The following is a 23,441-nucleotide window of genomic DNA, read 5'->3' on the forward strand; positions in this document are numbered from 1 at the left end:
TCTGTAAAACTGTCCCGTGATTGCCATTTCAGCAAGAGAAGAGAACAGGTCTGAAGAAAAATGATTATTTAAATAATGAATTCGTTACTTTGCATCTAAGCTCCCCACTCTGCTTTAAAGCATAAATGAAAATTCTAAGCTGAGGAAAATACTATGGAGTTTGCTAAAATATTTCATGTATTAAACATCAGCTAGCATAGATGACTGTGGAACCAAAGAGGGGGAAGCAGCAGCTATTTTAACTCTTAGAATTTAGCAGGCTACAAGGATGGAGTAACCATGTTAATACTTAGAATTTACAACATATTTTATTTTTTCTGCGATATACTCACTCCCTGTCAGTGGAGTTATATGGATTTGTTAATTAAGTCACTGTTTTCCTTATTTTAAAACAAGGGGGTTTAGCTGTGGGTATTTGGAGTGGTTAATCACACAGTGAACGCAGCAGAATCAGGATTAGAACAGGATTGTCTCGTTTCCTGTCCCTGTTTTAATCAACTTGGTATTCTTGACTGTCTAGACCATTCTGCATTTAATTTTTAATCCCATTTCTATTGACAAAAACTAGACTCCCATTTTGATATTAAAGTAGAAGTAGCATAATTTTGATAGCAGTAGTGTTTTATTGGCTCCCTCTGTCAAATTTTGGACTCTGCTTATTTTCCAAGCCCCTTTTTTTTTAGGACATCTATTTCTGTTCCAGTTGCTCCAAATAGGATTGTCATCCTTGCATCTACTTACAGCCTGTTGCTTGAATTTAACTTTGCATTACTCCATGTTTCACCAAAGGCAGAATTTGCTACCACATGTTTACGTGCAGTGGCTTTTGTTAGGCATGTCACATCAAGTAGAGTAATAAGTACAAACTTATATTAACCTTGCGGAACAGATTAAAAATTTAACCACTGCTTAAAAGGTAAAATTTAGTGAGGTTTTCTTTTGGGAAAAAAAACCCCAAAAAACACCAAAAAAGGAATCCGAAAACGTAGACCCTTGTGCTTGGGTTCCCCAAAAACCATTCTGAAACACTTCTGCTGATGGATTTTGGTCTTTATGGATATCACTCAGATCTTCACTGCTTAGGAAACCTGCGAGTAGCGGACACTTTAGCACTATAAAATCCCTCTCTGGTAGGGAAGTGAGGATGAACTCTAGTAGAAACTAGAGCAAGCCAGAGAAAAAACGGAGAGTTATTGACAGCTGTGCTGTAGAGCTACAGAGAAACGCGGGGAAGGCTCGGCTGAGCAGGCAGGAGGGGACATCCCCTCAGGAGAGGGAGCTGACGGACCGGCATGGGGTAACAGCAAACAGCGCTTTGAGAGCTCACGAACTGAAAAGTTATGGAATTCGTAACCAATGAGTGCTGATGCGTTTACTGAAATGCATAAATAGCATAGAGTTCTGCTGATCGGCGAGCCAGCCTTTCGCGTGTTACCACCCAGCTCCTACGCTGGGCAAACTCGAATAAAACACAGAAAGCGCTCTCGTCGGTGCGCGAATTGGCTCCCACAGTCGGGACAACGCTGTGGCATGGCATTTAACACCAATAAGCCGTGCGGTCAGGGTCACCGGGAGCGCTCCGGGAGCCGCGGGCACGACCCGCCCTCACGGGGCCCCTCACGGCCCGCCCTGCGCGGGGGCGGGAGCGGGCGGGGCGGATCTCGCGAGATTTGGGCGGTGCCGCGGAGCCGGTTTGAACGGCAGCAACGGCGGGTGCGGGAGAGGGCGGCGGGCGGTGAGCGGGGTCTGCTCCCTGTGGGGCCGCTGCGGTGCCGGCCGCCGTTCCCTGTAGCCGCTGGGGCCGTTGGCTGCCCCACGGCCCGCGGAGGAGCGAGGCGAGCCCGTTCGGGCCGTACCGGGTGTGGGGGTCAGACTCGGTCGGGTCCGGAAGGAGGGGACAGCGGGGACACAGCGCTGCCACAGCCGGCTCCGCGCTGGCTGAACGATGAGGCTGTAGTGTGATATGTGTTGTTCTCCGTAGTGCCGAGCCTCCCAAGGACCTGTTTGTGGAAGGTGATCGGCTCCGGAAACCTTTCAGCCTGAGTGTGCAGCGTGGTGGGTGCAGATATGGACTTGTGTAAGTAACCGGCTGGAATGGCCGTGGGAGTGCCTGGGCTGAGGGAGGAAAACCACCCTGGTGCTCCTGATCGGAAAAATGCCCAGGTGCTTGTGGCAGGGTCGGGGCACAGCCAGCCTTGTGACAGGGTCAGGGCACAGCCAGCCGTGTGGCCCTGGGGAACAGGAGTTTAACCCGAGAGCTGTGCTAGAGTGGGAGAAGAATGCTGGCCTGCCAGGAGACTGCCTTTTATCTCCTAGCCTGTTACTTTATTAAGGAGACTTTGAATGGTTGAATAATTTAAATGTGCACCTCTCTACATAGACTCTCTCATTAAGTGTTTGAAGATATTTAGCCAGAAGTAACTCCTTGTAACTCAGTAGAATAAATGAAGACTGATGTCTGTTATTTCCTCCCTCCTGCCTACTCACCTTGCTGCCCGTTCAATTAATCTTAAAACGTTATTTTCAGAATAAGTTACTTAGCCTCATGTATAATATTAAATTGGTGGCAATTATTTCAGTGTACAACTTCTTGAACAAAACTACCTGGACTTGTTTGATTCATCCGGAATTGACAAAGATTGACAATTGACACAGGCTGGCTGTGCTCCAAAAGGCATACTTGCTATTTTCCCTAATAGTCAGCAAGAATGTGTGACTAGGAAAGCTATTTCTCTTTTCCTCCGTACTTCAACTCTAAAATTAAGGAAAAACCCATACCTTTTTTTCTGTTGTCTAGCAATAATTTATTAGGACCTTAAAGTTCTTGTATGTGAAACTGGAAGAGAAGTGTGAAAGAGATTGAAGAAGTGGGAAAGAGTGGGACAAAAATCCCCAAAAAGCCCCCCTTAAGAATTACAGGTGTACCAGAAGAAAGTGACCCTGGCCAAATTGCAGAGCATCCATCCTGTGACAGCATTGCCTGACTTGACTGTTTCTAAACTGCCTGACAGCTGCCTAACTGAGATTTGAATAAGATTTGCATTTATGTGGGGGCTTAGCTTGTGATCTGCATGTTCATGAGGCAGCCAGCAGGGTTAAGCCTGTTCTGAAAAGGGACTGCTCTGAAGGGCTGTGCTGGCAGGTCAGACTCATCCAGCCTAGATAACTTGCCTTTTTTTTTTTTTTAAAGGTAGAGTGGAAGAATAAGGTCAGGAGATACTTCAGTTGGTTTCTGGAGGTGAGTTAAACACGTTATTAATTTAAGTTAGTAAACTAGGAGCTGCCAAATGGCTGTGTTGCCTCTATACAATTGTCTGATCAGAAAATAGTTATTTTTAAAGTTCTGTCTATGTAAGTGAACAATGATTCATTCATTCATCCTCTTTAATATTGGAAATACATGCCAGAAGTTGTTGTCTGTGTTCTTGTATTGCTACACCTTGCCTTAAACACTTTATTATTAATTTATATGTGGTGTCCCTGTATTAGTATAATACTGATGATTCTCAATTATTGGAATGCAAAATTCCTGTGTTTCACTGCGCTTATTTTAGTATAAGTGCAAAGCTAGTATTTCAGGCATTGCAGTGGTTAGAGGTGAAAACTGAGGTTACAAAGCCTGGCTGGATAAAGTCTCTTTGTAGGTGTTAAACCTGGATAGCAACAGGTTAGTGGATAGTGAGGAGAAGATGCAGAAATCAGAACGTGATAATTTCTGTGCCTTGGAAATGAATGGGCACAGTACGGGCACAATTACTTCTGCATGTTAATTAAATTCTTTTCTATTAGGAGAAGCTGAGTAACTCCATTAGGAGTTATCCATGTTGAATGAAAGGTAGCAAAAAAGAAGTGAAGGATGGATATTGCAACATTCATAAGGAAGGTGTATGTGCCAGTAAGAAATGGCAACAAATAAATTTTGTTCTGTGAGAATAAAAAACAAGAGTCAGGTCTTCAGTACAGAAGTACTTTAATTCTGAAATTTATATAAAAGTTATGGGCCCTGACTTTGGAAAATTAACTGCAATTTTTTTGTGTGTTTGTGTCTCTGTTATTGCCTACTTTCTGAGAAAACTCTTGGCATATGTTGTTAGAAACCCGAGTTACTTAGCATTTTCTGTCTTAATAGGATTTTTTTTGCAGCAGGCTGATTTAGCAGATTTGGGAGCAAGCAGTCATACAAGCTTATGGTGTTAATTTGACTTGATTTTTATTTTTTTTTTAAAAACTCAGTATGTTGGATTTGCTTTAACTAACTTTTTTGCAAAATTCACCTTCTGTCTTCTGTTATACTCTACAGTTAGAAAGGATGAATTTTTTGAAATGTGACAAGGAGATGATAATTTACCAACAAGTAAACTAAATTTTGACAGACTCCATTAAGCACTTAAATAAATGCAAAGCCCCGTGTTAAACTCCATATATTTTATCAGGGCTTCTATTTTTGACTCTTCCGTTCCTTACCTTTTATCTGTTTCTCTATCCCACATAATGTTATTAGGAGTACACTGTCCTGCTAAGGCAGCTGCCTACGCCAACCTTAAGTGTTATTTGTGTACACAAGAAATGCTGGACTTAGTGGGGCTTGGTTTATAACACAGAGAAAACAGTGTCAGCCAAGTGCACAGCAGTGTTTTCCTAAGGTTATTTAATTGTCTTGGACTTAGCAAGAGAGCTGTATCCTAAATGAACTCTGGTTGTGCTGTACAAAGAAACCAGGCTGGGTGCACAGGAGTGCTTTTGCTGCATGTTAGACACAATCAAAAATAAGGCAGTAACCAAGTTTATGAAGAAATAACTGTTATTTTACTGTTCACAGGTCTGCTTGTGAGCTTTTTTTGGTGTCTTGTATTGCAAAAATATATGGTTGTGTCCTGGTTAAGAAAGGAAAGCCAATAACTTTCAGATAACTACTCTTACCTGTAAAATATATTTACTGCAATGTATTTTTAAGTAATATTTTCTTTGCAGTGTTGAATAAAAGAAGAAAAATGGAGGCAGAGACCATTTTAAGTCTTAAACAGCAACTCAAGGAAGCAGAAAACGAGCGAAAAAAGGCAGCACAATATGGTTTGCATTTACTGGAGTCCCAAAGTGAGGTTCAAAATCAGCTGGATCAAGCACGCTGTGAATTGACTGAGAAAACTGAGGTGATGCCTGCCTTTTCTTCTCAAAGTTCAAAACCTGAACTTCATTTTATTTTAAGTGTTTTCTGAAAGGCACAGGTGTTTTACATGTCTTCTAGCATCTAGATTAATTGTAATAAACCTCTGAGTAGTTGTAGAGAGGGCTTTTTTCTCAGCTTTAAGACATTGAGCATAATTGTATCTAACTGGAAGAGGGTTTCATAGCTAATTATGCATTAAGTGTTCAGGATCATGTAGGACTAATTGCCTTTAATGTAAAATGAGTGCTAAATGCTAAAGTAAATTTGCTTCAGAGCATGTTTTTCCTCTGTTTAGCAATCCATTTATGTATGCTTTCCCAGTCAGCTCTATATCACTTAAAAGCTGTGCAAAGAATGCTAGCAGCAAGACTGCTAAAATTGATTTCTTCTCTGGTGAAGTTTTCAAATTTTCCAAATACCCAGGGGTTCTGAACTTCTTAGAACATTTCTTTGTAGCTCAGAAAAAGGAGTAGTATAGTGCTGAATTACAGAGGTATTATTTAGCTGACCAGGTTTTTTTTAGCAATTGTTTGAGAAGATTTCAGTTGGGAAAATCTCTTCCACTGTTCATAAAGGCTTTAATGGTCATCTTTGTGTTTAGCCAGCTCATGTTTCAGATAAATAATTTATTTTCACTTAGTCTGTTTCTGGTTGTGCATCCATCCCTTCTCCTGGGACAGAGCTGAAAGGTTTGTTTTGTAGCAGCTGTAGGGTTGCAGCACCCTGCTGTTCTGAATGGACACAATTTTTTCTTCTGGTCAGTTCCCATTAGTAAGCCTTGTGTGAGAGGCAGCTGAAGGCTCCAAGGAGGCCAGGGCAGGACCATCCTTTGCTGCTGACCAGCACACAGGGCAGGTACTGAGCTGTCAGGCTGCTCCCGTGGGTTGTGATCCTGTGTGAGGCTGGAGCTGCCTTCTGAGCCTGGCTGGGAACTTGGATTGCAGGGGTGGAGGGTGGGAATTGTGGGCCCTCATACAGCAGAATAACATTTTGTGTGGGAGCTGTGCTTACTCAAGAGGTTCTTTAGAGCTTTTGAATCTATCTGGCTCTGCTCTGTGCACTCTGAGGCAAGTCATTGAAGGCAGTTACTGTGAACACGAGTGGGCTCTACCAGCAGGCACAAAGCCTCTCAGAAGCTCTGTGTGCTCTTCTGTAGCAGTGTGCAGGCAGGCTCTTGCTGGGATTTTGTTGTTTTTGGCTCTGGCCAGGCAGTGCACTCCCAAACCTGTCCTGTGGCCAGTCTTTATCTTTGTGTTTGGGTTCCTGCCCTGGGTATTTTAGAGCTAAGCCTGTCCTTGATAAGCTGTGTCTAGGCCACAGAGGTCACTGATACCTGACAGCTTTCAGTTTTTTATTTAATTCTGTTCTGTGTCTCAAGAGTTAGGTTATTTTGAAAAGGAAAAAAAATCTGCATGTTTAGATTAATTTGGCTTCCTTATTAACTTCTTTGCTTTCAAGATTCTCTTTTTCTTTTCCTTAATTGCTGGCTGAATGGAAGAGTAAAATGAAGCCGCCCTTCATAATTAGCAAACATGCAATCAAGCATAGATAGCAGCTGTTTAAAAAATTATTCTTCAGTCTGGAAGAGTTGATGGGATTTATTATGAAACAGTTTAGCTGTCTTAAAAAAAACTATTGATCTCAGCTGTTCTGCTTGATGGACTGTAGTAATTTTTAACATAATTGGGTGCTGTAGTGGTAGAAAGGACATATCAACTCTGGCTAAATTTATGACACTTGCAGAAAAAATACCCACACCTGTAAGGCTGGGTGCAAAGAAATACAGAGTTTCCATAAAGAAGAGAATATTTCACAATCAAATTATAAACACAACATTTATAAAGCATAACATTTTAGAGCAGTTATTATTTCTAAAACATGGATATTACAACTCTCTAATTGGCACTCCCAACTAAAAGACTAAATGAGCTGCAAGCATCTTGGTTCTGAGCTTGTGATTTTTCATAAATGCTTAGGGAACAGTGTACAATTACATCTAGATTTATTAGTGTGTCATTTCTTTCAGAAATTTGAACAAGAGAAATACACACTTCAGAGAGAAATTGAACTCAAGAATCGGATGTTGGAAAGCTTGAATTTTGAGTGCGATTCCCTTAAGCAACAGCAAAATTTGCAACTGGATAAACAGAAAGAACAGCTTGACAGAGCCCATGGACAAGAAATCAGCGACCTTAAAAACAAGGTTTGCTCACTAATATATAGCTGAAAGGTTGTTAATACTATTTGCTTAACTTATAATTGCACTCTTAGCTGCCAAAAGAAAAAAATAAATTGTTACAATGTATAGTAGCTTGTTTGGTTGTTTTTTAAAAAATATCTGTGTAGTCTCTTATGAATTACATTGAATTTCAATGTTTATTTTTAAAAGCTACTCTTGTGTTTCTAAGACATTTTCTGTAACTGGAGCAGTCAGAAATATTGTGCTTTTCAAGAATTTACCATGAAATGATACTATTTACTTATCAACTGTTTTTAAGTTGGAGAACCTGAAAGCAGAACTGGATGAAACCCGACTCTCAGAGAAACAGCTGAGACAAAAAGTGGAGCATCAGAAGGAAATAATTGCTGCCAAATCAGAAGAGCTGCACATGATGTCTGAGCGTGTCCATGAGACCATGTCTTCAGAAATGCTCAGCCTGCAGATAGAGCTCACTGAGCTCCAGAGCCAGAAGGTGTGTGAGGAGCACTGCATTTGCAGTGTAGCCTAGATGAAGATGAAATTCTGCCCTTTTGCTCATTTCATTTTTAGGTGTGTTGTCTGCAGTGCCATGTTAGGATTGACTTTTATTCAGACAATGTGCACAGCAAAAAATGACAGCCTTAATAGCTAGGCTTTAATACCCTCTCTTCTTCAAGATAATATTTTGTATTAAAACTAATTACTACTAACAAATGGCTTTGGTTTACTTGGCTTGTCTTCCAATTGTTTGAAGTATTTTTCATTTCATGTTTGTTTTTTGTTTGCTTAGGCCAATGATAAAGAGAAGCTGAATGAGCTGCAGTGCTGTAAGGAACAGTTGGAGCTTGTGACCAGTAACTTACGGAACCAGCTGGAGCGGCTGCAGGGGGAGAAAGAAGAGAGGGAAAAAGAAGTTGTCTTTTACTGCAATGCATTAGAGGTATTCTCTTACTTTTACTTCACAGTGGTAGGTAATCCCCAGATTGCACAAGCTGTGTTACCAGGTTTTTGGTGAAGGAGGAGTTTTGAGGAGTTGTGAGAGAAAGGGGAAAGAGAAGGATAATGGTTGGTCATGTCTGGTGTTGACTGGTGGTAAAAGCTCTCTGTTGGCCTTTTGTGGCAGCTGTGAAAGGAGAGCCTTTGCATGGCACTGTTCTGCCTCTTGGGGACATTCTCACAGGTCACTGGCAGAATTCTTTTAATTCCTGCTGAATGCTGTGGAGGATCTTGTACAGGGAAGTAGAGCATTTGTCACTGATGAACACAGCTGGGAGTGATCTGAATATCATGAATCCAGTTGACAAACATCAAAGTTTATCCTTAAAGGTTTTAGTTGTGCTCTTGTCCTGAAGAACAAGAGGAATATTAAGTATTTTAGTGAAATTAAATTAATTTGTCTCTTAGTTACTAGAACTGTGTGTAGAGTTAAGGACTTCAGTACAACAGAATCTCTGCTAAAGTACAGGAAACGAGAAAGAGTTAAAGCTATCTGATTAAATTTGTGTATGCAGTACATCAGATGCTTAAATGACCAATATCCTCTTTGCTTTAATCTAGAAAGCTCATGAGGCTAATCAGGAGCTTCGGGTTCAGCTGGATCATGCAGTGCAACAATCTTTGGACCCTACAAGTAAAGGCAATTCTCTCTTTGCTGAGGTACAGCTACGCCACAGATGCCTGAGAAGTATCTTCAGTTTTCTTTCTTATATTGTGTTGAAAATGTGGGACTATCTGCACCTGATCTGACCAGCATGTAGCTCTATTCCTCAAATATGACTTCAATGTTGATCTGACACGTGGAAAACCATTTCATGCTTTCTCTGAAGATAAGGAGTTATAACTTTATGAAATCACTTCAAGTTATCTGACTATCAAGGCAAAAGTTTTGACTGAGGGTTCATCATGGTTCTGTCTGCAGCTCTTGATTTAAAGTTGTGTTCAGCTGATAAATCCATCTTTAATGTAGAAGACAGTATGTGAAATATTAACAGTTGCTGCTAAAAGCTGCCTTAGACACTTCCTGAAAATGTCTGGATGTTTGAGCTTTTGGGAGGGTTTTGGAATTAGCTTTTGAGTAAGAGTTAAATGCATAGGGAGCATTATGTTTCATGGCAGCATCCAGGGGATGGGTCAACTTGGGAAACAGTTCAGATTATTTTAAACTGTTTGTTCTGTTGCCAGTGGACAATACTATTCTACAGCAACACTGAAGTATATGAAATGTTACTTTATTTTGATATCAAAAGACCCAAGAAAAATCTGTTGCATTTCACTGGTTGAGTTTCAGTGGCACTGTCTACTCACTTCTACTACAGGGCAAAGACAGTAGCCTGTGTTTGCAAGTGCTGTTGCTGGAAAAGCAGTGTTTGCAGACTGAACATCAATTGCTAGGCAGCATATCCTGATCAAACTCATCATCCAGGTGACAGCAAGTGTTGTGATTTCACAGTAATAATTGTTCACAATGTTCTGTAGGTGGAGGACCGTAGGGCAGAAATGGAACGACAGCTGATCAGTGTGAAAGTAAAATATCAGTCCCTACAAAAACAGCATGCATTCAGTAGAGAACAATTGCAAAGAATGAAGGTAGGATGATTCCTGTAATACTCCAGGGTGTCCTTGGGTTTGATAAGGCACTGCTTTAATGCACAGGCCAGGGGATTTGTTATCTTTAAAATATGGTGTAGTAGTCTGTGGGGAGGGAAATGGGAGAAAAAACAAGTGAGATGATGTTGGGCTCTCTGACTCCTATGGTCCAACAGCGTCCACCTTACAGTGAAGGCACCATGTTTGCTCACTTTGGCAGTAGTTGTTTAATGCATAAAAGTAAAACACAGCCTCTTGTCAGTCTAACTAGCCTTCAGTTTGTCTTGGTAATTGTTTTCTTTTCTTGTCTGGTCCTTGTACTACAGGAATCAAGTATTTGTACATTACCTGTGGTTGTTAGGAATGAGCATAAAGAGAAAGACAGGCTTTTACCACCATCATACTGTAGGGGTTTGGGTTTTTTCTACCTCTGTGTTTCTTGTCTTTGTCCACATTTTTTCTTCTTGCTTTTCTCTATTTTTGGTTTACGAATAAGTCATAACTTTCATAACTCTAAGTTAAATAGGATGGGAGCCTGTTGGTTAATATTGTTGAGGTCTAGTTAGCAGAAGCTGATTTACAAGACAGTGTCAAGGGGATGCTGCAGAGCTGCCAACTGTTTTCATGTTGGTCTCAAGATTTTTCCAATGTTAAAGTGGATCCTTTAATTTTGATCAACTGCTTGGTCATGCAGTTTGAGGAGAGTGCTTAAACATCAAAGGTGATTATGAAGAGTTGCACTGAAGGTTTGTGTTAGCTAGATTTTATGGAGTAGGTTGAAAATAGTTTAAACAATGGTCTTAAATGAGAAGAAAAACCCTATCAGAAAACTGATACAGCAAAGATTTGAATGAGGACAGTCATTGGGTAGGATCAGTTCCTTTGGAAATTTTCTCTCTGTGATACAGGGTAAGCCAGTCATACTGATTGACTGGTGTAAGAAACACACCTAATACTCAAAAGACCACAAACAGAGGCAAGTTGGTATCCCTGTACTAGTACTTAATGCTTTTATATGAAATTATTTCTAATTTTTTTTCTGATAGTACTGGAGATGAGTAGTTTGTTAGGAGCAGCTGTTTTGCTTAAGCTGCTGTCTTAAATCCCTGTGAGCATCCTCTCTGTGTTGTGCTGCCAGTTAAAGCTCAGTCTGAGTTTAGCTGATCTCTCCACTCAAAGCTGCTTACCCCACAGGAGAGGTTACATCCTTAAGCTTTTACATCTTTTTTTTAGTTGAAGAATCTCGCTTTGTGGTAATTACTGGTAAATCCTGAGGATCTGACTCCTGAACAGAATGTACACAGCACTCCTGGGAAAGCTTTCCCACCTCTAGTGTATTTTTCCTAGTCCAGAGCATCCTTTTCCAGTTTCTTTAAGTTCCTTGTTATGTAGATCAGCTGCAATTTCCAATTTTGACAGTTAGCAAGAGGGCTTTTAAGGAAAAAGGGAAAAAGGTTGGGTGTCTGTGCTTGGGAGCTGTGAGGATAGTTTTAGTCAGCCAGTGAGGTGGAGTTTACAATTTTGCCTCCCTTACATCCTGCAGAAGCTCTGGGGAGATCATTGAATCTTTCATTGGTTCTACTTTGTGCACAGAATCATCAGTACCCTTCAGCTGACATAAGAGATTCTATAGGGTAAATGCTCTTCTTGCTTTCCCTCTGTAATCTCATTTTTTCACTTGATCCTTTGCCCATGATTTCTCTCAGTGTTACCTTACCCATACTGACTAGACTGATAAAAATGCCTCAGTTTTCATTAACACCTTGTGAAGTCTTTCATTTATTCTGTTTCTTGTTGTTTAAATGTCTGATGTATCACCTGTAACCAAATTTATTGCAACCTTTGCACTTCAATATTATTAACACCAACAGAAATATTGCTATAAATGTAAGATTTTTATAACTTCTCCTTTATAATGACAGAGGGTGTTCTTTTGCCTCAAAGGATATATTCCATTGGAGGAGCAGAAAAAGCTGAACAAGCAGAAAAAGCTCTTGGGTTAATATTGTGGAAGGCAAACATGGTGTTACACCTGAAAAGCAGAACTGAAAAAAATGGGGGGTTAAGCTTGTGGGTTTTCCTAAGTGAGTTCTCAAGATGCATTTCAGCACAGACAAATCAGCCTGACTGAGAGTGGCTTCTGGCTGGCTTGGTGCTGATGGTGTGGGTGTGGAATGCTGTGTGTGTCCTTGGCAGAGTGTTTGTGTGCTCCTCAGCCAGTGCAGAGATGAGTGGGACAGCCCAGGGCTGCCCTGCTCACTGAGATCTCAGCTGTCCTCGTGCCTTGGGCTGTCTGGTGATAATTGCTGGGGTTATGTCATGGAGACTGAGTTCAAGCATCCAGTGCCCTTCTACATTCAGGTTTAGAATTACAAGGCTGGAGTACCCAAACAGTTTTGTGTAAAAGGCTGGGATTTTCAGTCTCTAATCCCAGTACTTGTTATAAATAGTTTTTTCTTTTTTTTCCAGCTGCAAATGGCTACCCTGCTGCAGCTGAAAGGCTCCCAGGCAGAATTTGATCAGCTGGAACGCTTACAGTCCATGTTAGAGCAAAAGAATGGTGAAATAAAAGATCTTCTTATGCAAGTGAGGCAGCTAGAAAAATTTAAGGTATGTGGTTTTTAATTAAGTAGAAAATTGTAATTGGAAGCTAATACACGAAAACAAGAAGAATTAGGAGAACTATCTTAAGTCCATGCTTAGGTTTAAAAAGGTATCCAAAAGCTGACTCCTATCTTTATTTGATCTGAATTGCATTTTGCAGCTGGAGAATATTAGACTCCTCAAGTGCAGAGAAGCAGAAAATTATACCCCACCCAACACCTGGGTTGAGAAAACAATTTTTTGTCCTGTGTGAAGCACCTTCATATCGTTTATAGTTCTACCATTTAAATTCAGTTACTTGTTCAAAGCTCACTGAGCTGTGACATCCAGTTTTTCTCTGGGAAGGTGTAGGCATTTGGCACTTCTACTGTGTGTGCTTAGGCTTTAGCCTTTAGTGTCTCAGCTCTATTGGACTTCCTGGATATTTATTTTCTTAGTGTCTTAACTTTGCAGCTGAAGCATGCTCTTTTCTAGCAAAACTGATGTGCTTAATTATCCTTGTAAAGTAGGTTTTTTTCAGTCCTTTTATGCAACTTGAAAACATCTTGTCAGTATTTTGAAAAGTAAGAAACACATGAGGATTTCTGTGTACACCAGTGTAATGCTACTGATGTTTGTGTGTTTCCAGGTTGGAAAACTGGAGCCTTTCTTAGTTCTTGCTTGTTTCTGGACTTGTTTGGCCCTTTCTCATCAGAGCTTTGGAATGCAAATTGAGGTGTATTGGCTTGTGCAGTAGGACTGTGCTTTCCAGGATAGCCTCCTGCATTCTGTATTTAACCCAATAACCTGCTGTGAAGCCAGGCTTAACCCATTTTAGCCATAATTGAGGAAGCCTGATTTTTTTTTTTTTACCAGTTTTGTCATGTTTAAGCTTGGTCTGTACTTAATATCTGTCTCTGGGCCATAAATTAGTGTTGGGAAATTGAATGAATGATTCCAATAACCACCTGTATCTGTAGGCAGTGACTGACAGAGGCTGGGAGGTCTCTGGGACAGGATTAAATTTGAATTCTGCTTGTTTAGAAAAAAATCACCAAACAAAAGCCCTAGTGTCACATGCTGCAATATCTTTACTATGAACCAACTTCCTCATCTGAAATCTGTAATTGATTTTGAGATTTTGACTGATTAGCATGGCTGATATTGCTCTGGGGTCCAGCTGCTGAAGCCTAGAAATAGGTGCTGAGAAAAATTCCCTGTGGGTTAACTAAATACTCTGTATTTTCAAGTAAAAAGCAAGAAAGTGTTCTGCAGTGCTGCTTGCAAACCTTCTGGAGTTGAGATAACTCACTTTTTTTCCTTTTTTCAGTGAATGAGAGAGAGCTGTCAGTTTTAGTTCTATTTGACATTTGTAACAAATGAGAGTACTCAGAGCAGCTGAGTTTTATCATCTGGGTTTAAATCCCTCTATGATGAGGCTTCACCATCAAAATGCATAGAAAATGTCTCCTAAGAACTAAAGTAATGTGCTTCTGAAAGGTCACTGCTTGACAAGCTGACACTTGTTCTTTATCAGAGTTTATATGAGAATATGGAGGAGTCCAGACCTGCTAATGGAGTGAGAGGAAGCGATTCTGAAAATGATTACTATGCAGATTTACTGCAAATTAAACTGGACAAATCCAAGTAAGTGATTGCAGCCTGAAGCCCTGGTTGTGGCAGGGTTATCTTCTAGGTATTTGTTTTTATCCTCCCTTTTTTGTTAGTGTTTGTGTGCACTGACTGCATGTGCAGATGGGTTTTGTTCCTGTTGCATTTTCTAATGCTGTGGAACCAACTTCGTTATGGGACTGAGAGTTGGTTTTTTTGTAGTTTTATTTATGTTTTAAAATATAACAGCAGAAATACTGTTTATGATTATTGCTTTCTTCCAGAAATGTTGTTAATACTCCCAGGTACAGGGCAGTTGAGACCTTGAATAAATTAAAAGTTAATCTCTATGGAAACTGTATGAAAAGTCTTAGTCTTTAGGCTGTGTATGTTTATTTCTCTTATAAAAAGTGAGATAATAACACTCAGAATGTTTTCTAGGAGAAAAAAGCTTGATTTTTCCTACTGATGTATAAATACCAATTTAAGGTGAAGTTCAATGCTTAGTTTTTGCTTTGATAAAAGAAAAAAACACAAGCTAATCCAAGTGTGACTGATTTTATAATTTTCCTCCCATCCCAGCAAGGAAATGGAAGCACTGAAAAATGAGCTATCCCTGCAGAGAATGAAAGCTCTGCATGAGAGCCAAAGGGTCCTGGAGTTTGAAAGGAAGCTCTTCTCAAATGAGAGGCATTTGCAAGCTTGTCAGAGTGAGAACATGAACCTGCGGGTTATGCTGGATGAGCTGAAAATGAAATATGAACCTGAAGGTAAAAACTTCTTTTCTATCAGGGAAAATATAAATTTCTGATTTTTATCAGTCTTTAGAAACTTAATGACATTAAACAGGAAAACATTGGTTTAGTTCCAGAATTTATTGCTTAAATAGCTGACTTTCTGAAATAACCTGATCCAAAATCTGCTAAGGTGAAGTAGAAAAGCCCTGCCTTGAATGTGTGAACACTGACTGGAGGAGCCTAAAGAATGCAGTTTGACAGTTAAAAATGGCAGTGTTCAGGGGCTTTATAGAGCACAGGTAGATAACCAGACTCGGGTGGGATCAAATCTCAGGTGTTTCCCACAATAGCAGCAGTGTCTTTGTGGTGATGAGAAGCCTTGGCTCTCTGGGTGTAGGCAGCCAATGGGAGCTTTGGAATAAGGTGCCAAGCACTTACAGGAACACAGTTTAGCAGCTCAAGTTAATACGGATTAAATTTTGGCCAGAGACCCACCTGACTAACAGCTGATACCTCAGCATGGGCAAAGCAAGGGAGCTGTGGAGGAAGAGGATTCTATTTAAACTGAGAGCAAGTTTATGAGATATTAGGAAGAAACTTCCCTGTGAGGGTGGTGGCACAGGGTGCCCAGAGCAGCTGTGGCTGCCCCTGGATCCCTGGCAGTGTCCCAGGCCAGGCTGGATGGGGCTTGGAGCACCTGGGATGGTGAAAGGTGTCCCTGCCATGGCAGGGGTTGGGAATGACATGGGCTTTAAAGTCCCTTCCAACTTAAACTGTTCTGGGATTCCATGAATGGGGAGGGAACCAGATAGGAAAGCTGGTTTTGTCCACACCCAAAGAATTTACCTTTAAAATGTTATTTGTGGAAGCTTACCTCAGCAACCTGCAGTTCAGAGCATTTAATTTAAAGCCTTGGTGAAAAGACAGAGTGGATGAGGAGAAAGATGTTGTCTCTTTTTTCAAGCTAACTTATGTTGGGATGATCAGATTATATGAAGAAACATCCTTTAAGGGTTATAAATTGTCTATTAAGAATTATTCCAAGCTCTTTAGTTGTGTGAAATATTCTTACTTTTATTATGAATTTGTTGGGGGACAAGTAATCTCCAGCTTCTCTTTTGTACAAAAAGTATATTCAATTTGTTCCTTTAGAATTACTTAAAGATTCTAAAATTAAAAAGAAGAGGGAGAGAATTCCAGTGAATGCGACTTGTGAATACTTTGACAGCAAAAATACTCCAGTGAAAGAAACTGCTCTCACTCAATTGCCAAGTAAGGAAGGGAAAAAGATGACTACAAAGAACCTGGAGCAAAGTGATGCTTCTCCAAAAAAACAGCCTATCCAAGCATCCCCACTGCATACAGCTCTCCAGGCAATACGGAACATTGTTGAACCTGAAAGAGAAAGAAAAAGAGTTAAAATTCAAGATGAGAATCACGTCGCCTTTACTTCAAACAGCAGAAGTGGAAACAATTCCTCAGCTCTAGCAGTCCCCAGGTCAGTGTCAGCTTCTGTCTCTGCTCAAGGCACTCAGCACAGACCTGCATCTCTTTTCTTTCGCTGCATGAACTGTGCTCTCCACTGCTTTATCTATTTCCTCAGTGTTGCATGCAGTGTCATTCCTCAGCTCCGCCTGCCCACGCTCAGCCTCTCACTACCTTTTAGGAGGACTAAAACACTGACTAATAGAAAAGACTCTTGAAGTAATCTCTGAAATAACTTTCCCATTGCTTGAAGACATTTAGGTGTGCAGGTAGCATGACAGCTCACTTGGTTTGCTCCAGCATCAGCAACTTTGTGTTCTTGGTGCCCTCAAAACTGCCACACAGCTGTGTTACAGCTCCAGGTAATAAAGGCAGCTGGAGTCATGCTCCAGTTTCATACCTGTTTTCAGCCCCCAGCAACTTCCAGATTTAGCTGAAGCCCTAAAAATTATTTAATTCTTCACCTGAATTGTGTTAACTTTCATTGTACATGATAATAGAGAATTAATTAGCTGTCTGTGTTGTCAGACAAGTGAAATGCATGGTCTGGGTGTGTGATAGCTGGAAACACAACTGCCAAATTAAGATGAAATTTTTGCCCTGAACTGAGAATTGAAGTTACTTTTTTTCTAGGTGGTAAAGTACCTGGGAACAGTCATTATCTCCAGCTTTTTTATCCTGGTGAAAACAATGCTGACTTTGATTTTCTACTTTTTCAACTAATGCTCTTTGTGTTCTCTTCATACTTCATACTCTTTGTAAACACATATTTGAGTGTTTGGGGGTAGAGAAGAAAAGTCTGGGCTAGTCCAGAGGTTTGGGCTTGCGACTTGCTGATATCTGCTAAGAAGAAATAGCCAAAGTTAATGGCATTCAGGGTAATGGGATTGATGCTTTGGCTCTTGGATCAATTACTCAAGGTTGCATGGATGTAATTAACAGATTTAAAGTAGCCAAACACTGCAGTCTTAAACTTTGTAGAGAATATGGCAGAAACAGCAGTTCTAACAGCTGTGTTAAAATGTGGGATTGTTAGTGAGGAGGGAAGACCAGGAAGGTCAGATGTGGATGAAAGTGGGGAGGAAAGATTGGGATAATTTAGTGATGGTGTTGGGTTTTGACAATGTCCTCCACACATAAAGGAACAGGCAGAATGTGACCTAATATGAAAAGTTTAACTTGTTCATATTGCTTTGGGAGAAGAGGCTATAATATCTGCTTACAGGAAACTGTTGGAAATAGTTTATGGGAACTGAAGGGGGAAACCTACTGGAGAGGGGGTGAGGAGTGGAAATTTATGGAGTTGATGCTGGAAAGCAGAGAGAGTAGAAAAAGTGGAAGAGGAAGGTGAAACCATAGCTCAGAGGGAGGTTTCTAGTATTGTACCCATTGCTGTTGGTTCAAATAGGGAACAAAAGATGGAAAATATTAGAAAAATGAAAACCACAAACACAATTAAGCTGCCAGAAAACGCCATATAAGCTGTTAAGCTTTTTTTTTTGGTGATAGTATGAGTCTGTAAAAGGCAAATCCAGGCAGAAAGTTCTGTTTGTTTCTGATTGTGTTCATGAACTACTAAAACTCCAGGTCATGATACTAAGCTAACATTAAGGATTTACTTATCCCTGATCTGCTATGATGTGCTATAAAATAGGAGGTCATGTTGAAGTCTGAGTATTTGAGAAGCTGGATTTCTAAACACTGAAATAATCTCTGGACTGTTCTGTGATGGATGTGGCTGAACCTTGGGCACAGAAAATATTCACAAATTGATCAGGATTGGGAACTGAAAAGGGAGAGTTTTGGGGAGGAAAAAATAAGGGTGGATAATTGTCAGTGTTTTACCTTATTGTTAACTAAAATGTGATGCTGCAGCTGAAAAGGCTGTTGTGGTCTCTGGGGAGTGGTATTGTGCCTGGAATAGTTTTTGTGCAGTAATTAGTGGAGCTCTGACATTAGCCCAGGAATTGTGGGAGAACAGAGCCACTTTAGCTGTGAAAGTCTGCAAACTTAATTTCTAGAAAGTGGGGTTTGAATTTGTCATCTCAGCCAAGGAGGCAGTGAGGAAGTGGTCTGAGTGATCTGGGTGTGCTTGTGGAGGTGACAAACTCCCTTGTGTGAAGAGACTTCCTTGCTGAGGAGATTCAAGCAAGTACAGCTGGATATTCTCAACCAGTGCCTGTGTGTGCAGGGCACCTCTGTCCTTCCAGGGGGCTGCAGCCAGCACTGGAGCAGCTCATTAGGTGGTGGCACTGATCAGGTTATGGTAGAAGTGTTGAGACTACAGATTTAAATAGTCAGGTGGTGATTATAACTTCTCAATGCATACTGAAATTCTGGCAATGCAAAGGTTATGTGCAGTGATAGCTTTTGTCTGGCCAATTAACTGGTCAATAGAAACATTTCTCTATTGAAGTGCTTTTCTTCCCTTCTTAAACTGAAATAGCAGACTCCAGCCCTTGCTGCAGTTTATATTGCATTGAGATTTGAGGTTGTTTGCCTGAGTTTGATCTAAAGAAGAGCTTGGATGTCTAAGAGCTTATTTGCTGCCTTAAATTATTTAGTTGGGCAGCATACACCAAATCTACTTCTCTTGGGGTTTGTCCAATTGCCTGTGGCCATTTGGCTCAGCAGATCTGCATAAACTAATAATAGTCTTTGGGGTTTTTGGCACAGCCCTCAGCCTTGGGAAGTAAAGCTCCACCTGATGAAACAAGTTTATCCTCCTTAAACAGGTGCAGAAGGAGCCCCAGTTATATCTCAGTTTTGGAGTCTGTAGAGTCAAAGCTTGAATCATGTCATAATTTCACCAGCATTTGCATGAAGTTCTTTCTGATGCATTCCCTGTGCTGACACCTGATGAACCAGGACAGGGCTCTAAGGGGTGCTCTGAGGGCTGTGGGCTGAACCTCAGCTTGTGCCAGCTGCACATCAGCTGCTCCTCCCTCTCTGCAATAGGACAGATGGAGCATTGGATGGAAAAAGTTTGTGGCTAAAGATGACAGAGGTGATGGGCAAACCAGACTTGGGGAAGATTAACTCCATGCCAGTTAAAGACAGTGGGGCAGTGAGAAAGAAATAAAAGTGCCCCAGCCCTTCTTCCCAGGCTCAGGTTCACTCCCTCAGTCCTGGCTTCTGTCTCCTCCTCCCCCAGAGGCACAGGGTGAATGTGAGTTGTTACGTTACAGGCTAAGAGAACTATATAATGCCATAAAAGGGCAATATTGTCTATAAATCCACTTGTGCTGCTTTGGGACATAAGTGATTGTGGTTTTTATTTGTTCTTCTGGTTTGAGTTCTTTCTGCTTGTTTATAGGGACTCTGTTGGCAATTTTGGCCACTGGAACAGTGGTTTTGTTGGCCTTGGACAGGGGTTGTTTAAGGCAGAAGAGTGGGAGGGACAAAGGAAGGGAGTCTGTCACAGGAGCAGGCTCATGGACAGAAACTCTGCATCCCCAACTGCAGCTGCTGGGGGAGTGCAAAGCACATGATGGCTACTGAGAACACATTTTTATTCTTCCCTGAATAATTCCTTGTAGCTGCAACCACATAAGGATTTGTCCAGCTCAAGTGAAGGTGACCATGGACAGAAGGTGCTCAGCTCTCAGAGTTACAGATGTGGCCTTAAAACAAAGGGAATAACATACACAAGGCCTGCAATGCACCATACTTTGACAGCAGTCTGAATCTGTAGCTGAATTCTCTCAAATTTTTTAGTTACAGCTCCTCTCATAGTTCTCATGTTCAGCTGCACTTTTCTGTGTTGCAAATAAGTCTCTAACAACTGAGTAGCAGCTATTTGTTTTGGGAAGAACATCACTGAAAGTAGCTGTCCCTGAGGGCTCCTAGACCACTAAAAATCCACAAGGTCACCAGAGAATTGCTTTAATGTGCTGATAAACAAGTGTAGAGTTTGTGTTATTATATAAAGTGATGTTTATTTTGGAACTTCATTTTCCATAATTTCTTTTTTTTGTGAAAATAATCATGTGTAACAGTCAATGGGCTGTGGGTAATTTGGTTAGGTAAAATATCACTATTCATCAATTGTTCTAGTGGCATGTTTGCATGTTCATTTAATTAAAAATAAGATTTAGGCATCCGAGCACAATCTGATGTTTTGATTTCAAAATTATCTTTTTAACAGCAATGAGACAGTTTTATTCATAGCAGAATTAAAACCTGTCAGTGGAAAAATTATATCATTTAGAGGCTGAAAATAAATCTCCCCCCAGCTGAAGATATTTAAGCACTAAGCTGAAGGCCATAGTAGTGTGTAGAACAAGGATGAAAGGGGCATATTATTTTAAGGGTAGGTTTTTGATGGTGTAAAAACAAGAAGCTTGATTTCATCCCATTTGTATGATGTTGCTCAGACTTTTCACCTGGAGTTGTGCTTTTGGGGACTCCTTTCTGTGCATGTCAGTCACTGGTGTTTCTGAAGGCTGATCTCAGCCACTTCACATATTCAGTAACCTTTCTTACCAAACATTTCAGCAGCTGAGGTGTGGGGGGAAGCTTTAAGTGATGAAATGTGATTAGGAATGATATAAAAATGCTCTGGTTTAATCTCATTTTCTTCTTAAACTGTGCTTTCTCTGTATATGGATGGTCTTGTTTGCCAGCTGGCTTGTTGATTTTGCCTAAAATTCTTATTTTAGTCCTGGTTTATATTAACTAAATATGTATTTAGAATGGTTGCTTTGCCTATAGGTTAACAGCTGAATCCAGATTTGAAACTACAGAAGAAGAAAAGAGAGAAACTAAAATCTCAACAGAGAAGAAAACACAGAAGAAAAAGTATTCCACATTGTATGTGTCTTCTAAGGCAAGTTCTGAAACTCAGTGTGCTCAGCAGTAAGTCACTTCTGCAGGGACCCTGGGCACTTTGGGCCCTGCTTCAGCAGAGCTGCTCAGGGAGCTCTGTCTCACACCAGTGCACAGCCTGCTGACTTGAATATTGATCTGCCTGCTGGTGGGAAGGTGATTGCCTGGCAGAGCTGCACTTTTGGTGCCTTCCCTGGGGGCACCTCTGGTGTTCCCTGCCCTTGACCTGAGGTGTGGCCTGTTCTCCACTCTTGGCAGTCTCCAAACATTTTCTTTGAAGCACAGGGATGTTGTGGAGAAGTTCTAGGCTAACAGAGGTTTTATTATATGGTAAGACAGACTAGACAGGGTTGATGGAGAACTCAACTGATGTGCTCCTAAATTTGTTCCGGTTTCCAGATTCGGAATTCTTCATATTTTTCCTCCTAATGTATTATTTTTCAACATTAAGGCTCACCTGTTTGCAAAAATGCATGTGAGTCACTCCACATGTTTTGTTGGTCAGTGTTTTAAATTCTATGGATTCTTGTATTTGTACTATTAATTAAAATAAAGGTTTATTTCTTTCTTTATAAAATGTAGCCTGTATTGTACTTGAGAAGAAACATGTATCTATTTTTAAATGAAGGTGATGTCTTTTGTAGAACTTGTTAAAAAAAAACCAAACTCTCAATAAATGATAAGAAAGTGTAATGGAGGTGCTGTGTCATGTTTTTAAGGGACAATTCTGTAATTTCCTGAAGTTCATGAAGAAAAATTCTGAGGAGAGCTTTTAAGCTAGGTATTTGTGTGGAAGTTGGATCACTCCATTTGAGTCACGATACTACAGTTTGAGCTCCCTCTGGTGAATGGATTAGCCAGTTTCTAAGTAAAAGACTCAGTAATTAAGGTGGAAGTTCTTTAAGACTTTTTAAAATCCGCCATGGAAAGGAATGCACGGGGAAGCAATCTTGCTGGTTTGTTTACAGGTCTGAAGTGGTGCCTGGGATTTTGTTAACTCTGGTTGTACATGTGGGTGGCTTTAGCTCATCAGTCACCTCAGGAAAAACCGTTCTGATCACAGCGGAAGTGACTAAAAAGGTGGGAATGTCACCTTGAATGACCCCATCTTCTCCCTTTCCAGGCAGCTCCATCTCATTATCAGAGCATTTCTGCACAGTTCTGTTTAGGCACAGCCCAGTGGCTGCTGCCTCTGTTGAACACAGTAATCAGAAATCTGTCATGGAATCAGATTGTGTCACTTCACTGATGTAAACAATTTGCTATGTAGCTGAGTTTTTCAGTCTGTTGTTAATAAAGCTGCATAAAGAGAATATCTTCTTAACTTTCACTGAGGTATTATTACTGACAGCAAATGTATAGCCATGAAATAGTTCTTACTCTTCTTGACTTTGATATGTGAACTTAAATGATGTCGCATTGAAGAAATCCTGGCTTTTGTGTTACAAAATGTTAGAAACAAATCCTTTACTATGCAAATGATGAAAGTTACATTTGTTTACTGTCACTACTGTGAGACACAAATAGCCTAAAACAACTGAGGTACATGATTGTTCTACTTAGAGGAAAACCTGTGGTAAGTTGACATTGGATGGTGTGTTGAAATGTCAGTACTGAGCTGTAGATTGGCTACAGTTAATTATATGTTGTTAATTGTGTGTTGATTTATGTTATATTTAACTTTATACTGAGCTACTTGGCACGTGGCATTTCTAAAACTTTTTTCTAGGTTGAAATAACTAATTTATGTGACAAACAAAACTGGGATGTCGTTTCAACAAACAAATGAAACTGATTAGGATTATCTAATTACCCCCAGGGGCTGCTTTACAGCCTGTGCTGCTGGAGTCCACTTGGAGTGTGCAGCCTTTACCATCTTATGCCCTGGATTTGTGTTTGCATATCCTCCTGCAGGAGTGCAGGTGGGGGAATGTGTCTGGGGTCCAGCTTTGGGTTTGCTGTAACACACCTGAGGTACTGTGCATGAGAGTTCTTGCTGTGTTTTTTTATTTGGTCCTGGTTTGTTTCATCAGTTGCTTTTCTGTAACTGTGCTCACAGATCTTGGCATAGAACAGAATTTAGAGGCAGTTAAATGCAACTTCTGTGTTCCGCTCAAATTCTGTATAATGGAAATTAACTTGGCTAAAAAATGGGTAGTTAGCTGCTCATCATCTTATAAGGTCTTGTTTTCTGGAACTGATAGCAATATTGAAGGAAGCAGGAAGTGTCTCTCTTCTGCTTGCC

General features: G+C 40.6%; 1 protein-coding gene across 6 annotated transcripts; it reads left to right on the top strand.

Annotated features, from left to right (window-relative positions):
* Positions 1–1,664: 1,664 nt before the first annotated feature.
* On the top strand, positions 1,665–21,889 carry SPDL1 (spindle apparatus coiled-coil protein 1). 6 transcript variants are annotated; one of them, XM_064387666.1, is made up of 13 exons: positions 1,665–1,713; positions 1,982–2,077; positions 3,191–3,238; positions 4,972–5,150; positions 7,194–7,370; positions 7,666–7,860; positions 8,158–8,307; positions 8,925–9,023; positions 9,843–9,953; positions 12,423–12,563; positions 14,074–14,183; positions 14,730–14,917; positions 16,037–19,195. In XM_064387666.1, exons 4-13 carry the CDS (start codon positions 4,992–4,994, stop codon positions 16,585–16,587), a joined length of 1,881 nt encoding a protein of 626 aa, XP_064243736.1. In that variant the 5' UTR covers positions 1,665–1,713; positions 1,982–2,077; positions 3,191–3,238; positions 4,972–4,991; the 3' UTR covers positions 16,588–19,195. The 6 variants fall into 6 exon arrangements, with proteins under 6 accessions (XP_064243736.1, XP_064243735.1, XP_064243738.1 ...); XM_064387665.1 differs by having other exon boundaries at positions 1,678–1,735; XM_064387668.1 differs by having other exon boundaries at positions 1,683–1,735; positions 3,195–3,238.
* Positions 21,890–23,441: the final 1,552 nt, after the last annotated feature.

Source organism: Passer domesticus, chromosome 13 (assembly GCF_036417665.1).
Source record: "Passer domesticus isolate bPasDom1 chromosome 13, bPasDom1.hap1, whole genome shotgun sequence".
NCBI classification, from domain to species: Eukaryota; Metazoa; Chordata; class Aves; order Passeriformes; family Passeridae; genus Passer; species Passer domesticus.